General features: G+C 49.7%; 1 protein-coding gene across 4 annotated transcripts in view; it reads right to left on the bottom strand.

Annotated features, from left to right (window-relative positions):
• The window catches only part of esyt2b (extended synaptotagmin-like protein 2b), a 34,894-nt gene that overhangs the window by 9,669 nt on the left and 15,225 nt on the right, over positions 1-10,000 (bottom strand). For 2 of the 4 annotated variants that reach the window (XM_030349065.1, XM_030349066.1), the window contains exons 8-14: positions 6,110-6,230; positions 5,664-5,840; positions 4,655-4,737; positions 3,765-3,813; positions 3,166-3,255; positions 2,960-3,055; positions 1,088-1,192 (exon numbers count right to left, since the gene is read on the bottom strand). In XM_030349065.1, coding sequence (XP_030204925.1) covers positions 1,088-1,192; positions 2,960-3,055; positions 3,166-3,255; positions 3,765-3,813; positions 4,655-4,737; positions 5,664-5,840; positions 6,110-6,230 — 721 coding nt within the window. The remainder of the gene's footprint in view (positions 1-1,087; positions 1,193-2,959; positions 3,056-3,165; positions 3,256-3,764; positions 3,814-4,654; positions 4,738-5,663; positions 5,841-6,109; positions 6,231-10,000) is intronic. The other 2 variants (XM_030349068.1, XM_030349067.1) reach the window with 1 other exon arrangement.

Raw genomic sequence — 10,000 nt, forward strand, 5'->3', positions numbered from 1 at the left:
TTCAGTCTACAGGTCATGGGTTCCATCCCCGGTCTGCAGGCTACATGTCATACATGCATCAACAATGAACAATTTCCTGACCCCTACCCACCTGATGACCTGTACAAGTCAGATAATAGAATATACTAAATTAATGAATAGTAATAGATAACAGACAGTAGCAGTAGTGTAGTGCCTCTACAAGCTTGCTGTGTGGGGGAGGAGTCATGTGGTGGGAGGAGCCAGGGGGTGGGAGGAGTCAGATAGTGGGAGGGGTCAGATTGTGGGAGGAGTCAGATAGTGGGAGGACTCAGGTAGTGGGAGGAGTCAGATAGTAGGAGGAGTATGCAAGAGGGAGTGGGAGGAGTCTGAGAGTGAGTGCGTTTGAGGATGGGAGGAGTTTGACAATGGGAGGTGTTTGAGAGTGGGAGTTGTTAGAGCAAGGCAGGGGTCTGATAATCCATACATTGACGCCACAGTGCTGCAGCTGAAAACCTTCTGGAGACCAACCAGTAGGAAGAACCCCCTCCCCTGCTCCTTGGGGGTCTGAAGGGGTCTTGTCTCCTCGTATTGTGGGATGTGCTAATGGTTCCTCTGGACCATTCTTCATGGACAGTAGATCCATGAGACCATGCTTCACACCACAGATACAGCTACTGTTTGAGCCATGTTAGCAAACAGGGCTAATGCTAACGCTATCATGATGCTATGTTAGCACACAGTGCTAACGGTATCATGATGCTATATTAGCACACAGTGCTAACGCTATCATGATGCTATGTCAGCACACAAAGCAAATGCCATCATGACGCAAACTTACTGTTTGACCTGTGCTAGCCCGCCGAACTAATGCTAACGCTATCATGATGCTATGTTAGCACACGGCGCCAGCGCCATCATGATGCACAGTTATGGCACAGAACCGATGTCGCCGCTCAACGTATTTTAAGACACAGAGCAAAACACACTATCATGATGCTGTGTTAGCACTCAGCACTGACGCTAACGTTATCATGACGCACAGTTATGGCCCATAGCTGGCTACTGTTAGCACACAGACCCGAAGCTAAGGCTGAGGCTAGGGGGATGCAGCGTACGGGGGACTCACGAGTAGCTTCCTAGACTGAGAGGCCTGGGGCTCGGTAAAGACCAGGCCAGACGCCCTGCGCTCGGCATGGGCTCCACTAGCCTGCAGGCTCCCTGTGAACACACTCTGGAGGAGGAGGAGGAGGAGGAGGAGGAGGACAGAGGCATGAGGAGGAGGAGGACAGAGGCATGAGGAGGAGGAGGAGGACAGAGGCATGAGGAGGAGGAGGACAGAGGCATGAGGAGGAGGAGGAGGAGGAGGAGGAAGAGGAGGAGGAAGAGGAGGAGGAGTGGGAGGAGGAGGACAGGGGCATGAGGAGGAGGAGGAGGAGCAGGAGGAGGAGGACAGAGGCATGAGGAGGAGGAGCAGGAGGACAGAGGCATGAGGAGGAGGACAGAGGCATGAGGAGGAGGAGCAGGAGGAGGAGGATGAGGAGGGGGAGCAGGAGGAGGAAGACAGAGGCATGAGGAGGAGGAGGGGGAGGAGCAGGAGGAGGAGGAGGAGGAGGAGGAGGAGGAGGAGGAGGACATAGGTATGAGAAGGAGGAGGAGGAGGAGAAGAAGGAGGAGGGAAGACAAGGAGAGAGACGAGGAGAGAGATGAAGATGATGATGTTGAAGGAGGAGGATAGAGGAGCACGAAGAGTGGGGGAAGGAAGTTGGAGGAGGAAAGAGAGGAAGAGGAGTAGGAGTAGGATTGATGAGGAGGGAGAGGAGAGAGAAGAGTAGGACGGGTAGGAGATGAAGATGGATGGAGAGAGTGTAGGAGTGGTGAGAGAAGGATGGAGAGGGGGAGATTGATGGATGAATGCCTGACGGGCTGAGATGGCACGGGCTGTGTTCCAATCGCATACCTCCTCTTTTTACTTGTAGTACGCACTGCAGCTACCCTTACAAAGTCCGTACTGTTGCACACAGTATGCATGGTCATAAAACACCTGTAGTGCCCTCCACGTCTCTCCTGCTGCAGAGGATTGTGGGTAAGAAGAGCCTAAGGCATGCTGGCTTGCCTACTGTGGAACGCGACTGGATGTCGTACAACATCCTGGTATTGTTGGCATACTGCCACTTCCATATTGGGCCAAACTAAATCTTTCTCCATCATACTACTTGGCATGGTAGTATGGGTACTGGACCACAGGGATGCTGCACAGAATCTCTACTGGCGTCTCTGCTGGCCACCTCCTCCTCCTCCTCCTCCTCCTCCTCCTCCACCTCCACGTGGTCGGAGCGAGGGGAAGGAGAGGGGGGTAATGGAACTTGCTGTCCCGTATGGACAACATCCCTGTGGAAGGAATAGAGAGCAGTGCGGCGTGTGATGAATAATGAACTCGCTCTACGCTGGTGGGGGGAGAGTAGTTCTGTGTGCTCATGTCAAGGCTGCATACGTCCCTTATCAGGCTGATGGCTCCTGCTTACTCCTGCAGGAGGACTGTGCCGAGGGGAGGAGGGAGGGAGGTGGAGGGGGAGGAGAGATGAGGAGGAGAGGGAGGAGAAGGAGGAGGGGAGAGGAGGAGAGGGAGAAGAGAGGAGGAGGAGGAGGAGGAGGAGGAGGAGGAGGAGGAGGAGGAGCAAGGACAGGGAGGGGAGGAGAGATGAGGAGAAGGAGGAGGAGGAGGAGAGGAAGAGAGGGAGAAGAGAGGAGGAGAGGGAGGAGAGATGAGGAGGAGAAGGAGGAGGAGGGGGAGAGGAGGAGAAGGAGAAGAGAGGAGGAGGAAGAGAGATGAGGAGGAGGGGAGAGGAGGAGGAGGAGAGGAGGAGAAGGAGGAGGAGAGGAGTAGGATAAGGAGAGAAGAGGAGCAGAAGGAAGTGAGAGGAGAAGGAGGATGAGAGAGGAGAGACGAGTAGGAAGAGGAGAGAGGACAGAGGAGAGGAGTAGTGGTTCTAGAACTCACTGGGAGGTTCTTCGCTGAGTCCAGATAGACCATCAGCAGGGCGGACGACAGTCCCTCATTGGCCAGGCTTCTGTCCGCCCGCACGCTTCGGAGCACCTGGTTGGACAGGGAAACACACAGAGGAAATTACCTCATGATTAAGCGACAGCGCCATGGCCACCGATGCCACTGTGTGACTGTAACTTTAGGAGTGCTTGGTTTGTTACCTGGTCCATCTTGTCTGGATTGGAGAACAGGGAGAGCCACTCCAACTTCAGGTGGAGCTTACCGGTCGGGGCCTCTTCCAGGTCGAACCACTAAACAGACCAAACGCACCTCAGATCACTACACAGAACATAAGAACCTCACATCACCAGAGACATGGACCAAACGCACCTCAAATAACGACACAGTACACAAGCACCTGAACCACAAAATACATGAACCAAACGCACCTCAGATCACTACACAGAACACAAGCACCTCAGATCAGCAGAGACATGAACCCAACGCACAGACGTAGAGCGAACACAGTGTAACTCACGAGAGACATAAACCAAGCACATCTTAGACCACCTGACACCAAACACACCTTCCATCTAGCAACCATGTGCCCAGAGACCAACCTGTATCTCACCTCGTTTTCAGCAAGTTATTTATGTTTCATCTCTCATCTCTCAACACAACACAACAGAGAGGCTGACAAGCTTGACATTCTATGTTTAATCTATCATCACAGTGACTAGCCAGTCATTCCATATTCAATCCATCATCTCCACAGTCATACAGACAGAGAGATGGTCATCACAGCGATGGCAGGCGTTACCTCGTCCACTTTCTGCTCCTGGTGTAGCTGACTGAGATCCATCATGAGGCTGAGGAGAACCACAGGTCAGAGGTCAGGGTTACCAACAGGGCAATGAGCAGCCCAGCCTCTATTGGCTGTTGTTCTGAAGCCAAGGGCGGTCCCAGCTCCAAGGCCACCCGTCTCATCCTCATCATCATCATCATCATCATCATCATCATCATCATCATCATCATCATCATCATCAGCGTTTCATTAAGAGCAGATCTCAGGTCTGTTGACCCTGCGGACCAACGCTTGAGTTTCATGTACAAACGGCAGGAGGGGCTGTTCCGTTATGACACCTAACGTACCAGGGGGTCGTGTTGCTGATGTGGGGCAGACAAGGCCACTCACCGCCAGCAAGTTTATACCAGAGTTTACACCATCGTTATACCAGAGTTTACACCAGAGTTTACACCAACGTTTATACCAGAGTTTATACCAGCGTTTACACCAACGTTTATACCAGAGTTTATACCAGAGTTTATACCAGCGTTTACACCAACGTTTATACCAGAGTTTATACCAGAGTTTATACCAGAGTTTATACCACGGTTTATACCAGAGTATATACCAGAGTTTATACCAGAGTTTATACCGCAGTAACCAACAATGATTACAAATTAGATCCTTTCATTCATCTCGTTATTTTTTTAATCAGCGATATAATCATCTCATCTCTTCCATGGCGCTATGAGCAAGTTGTTTCTGCGTTGTCAAGGAAACATCCTGCTGCTGGTTGTGTTTGACCGCTGCTGTTAATGTTGAATGCGTAGCGCATTTATTCAGATCTGTTAAGTCGCAGAGGTTATCGAAGACTACCACCCACACACAGGAGTAACCAGACTACAGTATCTAGGAGGACTCACCTGCCCAGGTAGTCATCTTTATCGGTGTCTTCATCAAACAGCTCGATCTCCAGGTACTGCCCGGTGAACTCGTACACCAGTGCCTGGGGAACACAAGTGTGATGGGAAATCTGTCTGTTGTTTACGTTTTAATAAGTTAGAGGGGACATATTATACCACCAGGTGTGAGTGTGATTAGCCATTACAAGCCGTTTTGAAAATGTGCAGCTTCTGACATCACAGGTGGGCGTGTCCACCTAGATGTATGACGGATAGATGAGCAGCGATGGCTACAATCCAATGGGTAGGCTGGTAGACTGATGTATCCAGCACACATCTAGGTGGACACGCTAGGAGGTTTCCTTCAGGTTGTGTTAGCCACCCCATCTGTGAACCAGTGTTGTCTAGTTCCCCTTTTCTAACCCTTCCCCAGGGTGAACCAGCCACCAGCTCCCCATGATCTACACTAGAAACACTCTTGTAGCTAAACATATCTCTCACATGATGCACGAACGAATGCATGGCGGGGAGGGGGTGAAACTGCGTTGACAGGACGTGTGAAACTGTATTCCGTGCTCACTCTGCACTCTGTGTATGCATCCATCTAAATAGGTTTACTATCCAGCCTAGGGTCACATGATCAATGACATCGTCGCCAAGGGTCACATGATCCATGACCCCGTGGCCCAGGGTCACATGATCCATGACATCGTCACCCAGGGTCACATGATTGATGACATCATGGCCCAGAGACGGTTTTTGTTCTTAATGGCTTTTCAATAAAACTGTTACTAATTAATCACAGCTTTGTGGATATTGTACCAGGTGAACTGTGAAACATAAACCCCACTAAACATTTAAACGCGTGCTTAACAACTAAACAGGTAGTACAAAAAAAATAAAAATATATAGTTATATTCCATGCAATTAAATGGAATATACATGTCTGTACTCTACAGTTAAAGCTGGACTATATTATTTGCGTTCTACAGTTAAAGACGGTCTACAAGTGTATATGAGTCTCTGTCACCTCGAAGACCTGGTTCCACTTTGGGTGCAGGTTCGCCTTGATGGTGCGGCTCCGGAACTGCTGGGTGCCGATCTGCAGGACCCCGTACGGGTCCGACTTGGCCTTGATCAGACCCCCCAGGAACTGGTCCTTCCCCTCAAGGTCCTGGGCCTCAAGGAAATGGATTCGGAGAACCCCCTGCCGAGATACACCGCCAATCATCACCTCTGGAGCTAGCTTCAAAATAATACCTATAATATAATATCCCTGTAGCCAGGGAACTAGCTAGCCAGGGACCTAGTTAGCCAGGGGGATAAATAACCAGTGCGGTAGACAGAAAGTGAGCTAGCTGGCCAGAGAGCTATTTAGCCAGGGAGCTAGCCGGCCAGGTAACTAGCTAGCCAGGGGGATAAACAGCCAGTGCGATAGCTAGAAAGAGAGAAAGTGAGTCTGGGAGGAAGCAGTACCTTAGGCATGGGGTACCGTAGCTGTGTCAGCTCAACGTCGCCCACCAGGGGGATAGTGATGCGATTGGGGAGGACCAGGTAACTGAAGATAATATCCTGAATAACGCTCTCTGAAAAACCACTAGAGAGAGAGAGGAGGAGGTGTTGAGGAGAGAGAGAGGAGAGGAGAGGCGAGAGAGGGGTTGGAGGGGGTGAAGAGAGAGGAGGAGAGGAAGGGGAGAGAGGGGGAGAAGGGGGTGAGGAGAGAGGGAGAGGAGAGAGGAGGGGAGAGAGAAGTTCAGTTTAGTTCATATATTATTGTCCCGTAAGGGAAACTCAATTTGCATCAGGGCTTGGCAAACATTCTCAGAACATAAAAGGCTATAAGAAGAATAAAATAAAAACGGATAGAAACGGATCAAATAAGTGCCCAGTGTCCATGGAGGTCAATGGATATAAAGATTTAGCTATTTATTGCACATGGCACAAAGGAGAATTTATATAAATTGCAGTTTGCTCTTGGTAATCTCTGCCTGGTGCCTGAAGGTAGGACCAGCTCCTCATATAGAGGGGAGGATTCTCCAATACTGACTCATCTGCACCATGACCTGCTGACCTGAACAGTCCTACTGAGAGGAGGACTCTGGAGAGGAGAGGAGACTGACTGAGTGACAGACAGACAGACAGACAGACAGACAGACAGACAGACAGACAGACAGACAGACAGACAGACAGACAGACGGACAGACAGAGAGGGAGACAGACATACAGGCAGACAGACAGACAGACAGACAGACAGACAGACAGACAGACAGACAGACAGACAGACAGACGGACAGACAGACGGACAGAGACAGAGAGCGATAGATACAGATAGAGAGAGGGGGGGACAGAGAGACAGAGAGATGAGAAAGAGAGAAAATAAGAGAGAGAGAGAACAAGGAGAGAAAGAAAGAGAAAGAGAGAGAGAGCGAGAGAGAGAGAGAGACAGAGAGAGACAGAGACAGAGAGAGACAGAGACAAAGAGATGATAAAGAGAGATAGAAGAAGGAGAGAAGGAAATAGTTTTTATGAGGAGGTATTTGAAGACAACTAAAGGTTTGTCCTTGGGTTATTAATATCTGGGTGTAATCCTCGGGTAGGTCGAAGTTCCTTCCATGTGCGAACGGGTGCAGTTGTTGACTCAAAATAATCCTCTGATCTGAAGAGAACACCACCCTGGCCGGCCGGATCACATGACCAGCGGTCAAACGCGGTGCAATAACCCCCTTGGGTCAGATAAATAGACTGGGTGGTAATGGGAGGAGAGGAGGAGGAGGGGAGGGGGGGGGAGGAGGGGGGGGAGGGGGGGGGGGGGGGGAGGAGGAGGGGAGGGGGGGGGGAGAGGGGAGTAGAACCAGTCAGCAAAGGAGAGGAGGGGTTAACTGTATCATGATGGATCGATGCAGTCTCGCAATAACAAGGTTGTGAGTTCCAACTCCAAATATAGGTCTCTGTTAGCCTGACATCCCATAACCAATTAGCCAAAGCCTATCAGTCTGGAACCATTCCGTTCATTTTAGATTTCCAAGGGGCGATATCGACAGGCTCAGGCCAAAATGCATCTGGGCAAAATTGGATCGGCCTACAACCAATCAGAGCAGCCCAACATGTGACACATCACCGGCAGCCATCATGATTATTTTGAAATTCAATACAAATAAATGTTATTTTTCCCCAAGGGGCAGCTTGAGTCGTACGGTTAGTAGTACGTAAAACAAGTAGCACTACAGTCTCAGTGCACGTTGTCTGTATGTACTGGATGACTGGTCTGTTAAGGGGTCTGTGACTGGATGACTTGTCTGTTGTGTGACTCACTGGATGACAGGTCAGTTGTGGTGACTGTGACTGGATGCCTGATCTGTTATTGTGACTGACTGGATGACTGGTCTGTTATTGTGACTGACTGGATGCCCGATCTGTTATTGTGACTGACTGGATGACTGGTATGTTGTGGTGACTGGATGCCGGATCTGTTATTGTGACTGACTGGATGACAGGTCTGTTGCGTGACTGTGACTGGATGCCTGTACTCCCCAGATGGTAAATCTTCCAGCACTCTGTTCTTAACTAAATGATTCAAAATGTTTTCATGTATTACTACGTATGTCAGTTATGGCAGCCATTACTCCCCTGATCATCTGGGTTGCACATCAGGGTCCTTAGGAGTAACATTCTCATCCACAACCAGAAACCCAAACACAGAATACTAAGAAGAACGAAGTCCCTTTGCACAGCCTTTTGATTCTCAGGTGCTGGTGAAAAAAAAGTGTAAAATAACCGCACAACGGTAAGCTCATTTATTTACGAAACGCGTTGTTTGCATAAAATAATCAGCTTACAAGTGTGCAGATATTTTAAGCTTTTTTGGGGCTTTATACAGAATCCATAGTGTTTACCCTGTGGGCAGATTCAGTGGCGGCACCTCTTCATAACGACTGCAATAATCAGTAGTTCCTACACCTCAGCAGTGCCGTCTACAGGCAGTGTATCGACGCGGGGAAGCCAACTGCCTGAAACACAAGCTGCCGATACTCAGTAGACCGCTGCATGGCCTCCGCTGTCGCCATCAATCCAGCCCGAACCGGTCGGTTTTTACGGGTCCGCTGAGCGGGAAGGGAGCCTATGGATGAATCACGTCCTCCTGCGTTGGTTAACATGTCGCAGGGAACCGTCGGCCATGTTGGACCACAGCTTCCTCTTGAATCGTAGATGGACTGTGATTATACAGTGCTTTTCTACGCAGTGGCCACTCAAAGCGCTTGACAATATGGCCTCACATTCACCCATTCATGCACAAATTCACACACCGACGGCGGAGTCAGCCATGCAAGGCGACATCCAACTCGTCGGGAGCAGTCAGGGTGAGATGCCTTGCTCAGGGACACCTCGACACTCAGCTAGGAGAACCCGCTCTACCTCGTGAGCCCCATGCAGCCCTTTCAATTTTTTTCTTGAGACGCACCCTGTCTCCTCCAACCACTCCCTCACCTATCTCGTTTGACTTCCTGACTCTGTCGACCTCCTGTTTCTGTGGACTTCCTGTCTGTGCTGTCTCCTTGTCTGTGTTGACTTGCTTTCGGGCTTGACTACCTGTCTATGTTGACTTCCTGTCTGTGTTGCCTTCCTGTCCGTCTTGACCTTCAGTATTTGACTTCCTGTCAGAGACGGCTAACCGTTACGGTGGCTCTGCGTCGGAGAGATTGTCAGCAGCCGGGGCCGCTGACATCTCATCAGTCTGAGACAGCCCTCAGATCTGACGTCAGAGGAAGCAAACTGGGCGGTGGAGGATATCTGAGCTCCGCTGGTGGCGAACCTGAGGACGGGGAGGTTCTCCTGACCAGTTGTGTATTTAATAAATAGGTTTTTACGATCTGTTTTGTATTTATGTAAATCATTGCGTTCAGGGCCGCAGCCTGGGATTTGATAAATCGTGAGGCCCTGTGCGACCAGATGTCACACATTGGACACAGAGCCTAGTCTAAGTCTAGACTGATTATACCCAGAGAAGTTCTCCAGTGCTGATTCTTTATGCAGTTGTTATTAAAGAAAGAGACAGCGAGAGAGAGAAAGAATTTTCTTCAGCCTTTCTTTTCTTTTAAATGGCCAAGGTGCGGACCGCGGTAACCTCATAGCTACGGGCGTGATGGCATTGTAATAAATAAACTATACCTTTCTTCATCACAACCCGTGGAGACCCGATCACTATTGATAGTCAAAGGTATTGCGGGGTTAGCAGAACCATCACGATTCAGTGAGTTTTGTGTTTCCACATTTTAAACACAATTTTAAACAAATCTTCGATAATGATGGCTAAAGTTATAGACTGTTGAAGAGTGAGTACATTAAACTGATTGCTGTAGTAGTATTATA

This window comes from Gadus morhua, chromosome 23, assembly GCF_902167405.1.
Source record: "Gadus morhua chromosome 23, gadMor3.0, whole genome shotgun sequence".
Lineage (NCBI taxonomy): Eukaryota > Metazoa > Chordata > Actinopteri > Gadiformes > Gadidae > Gadus > Gadus morhua.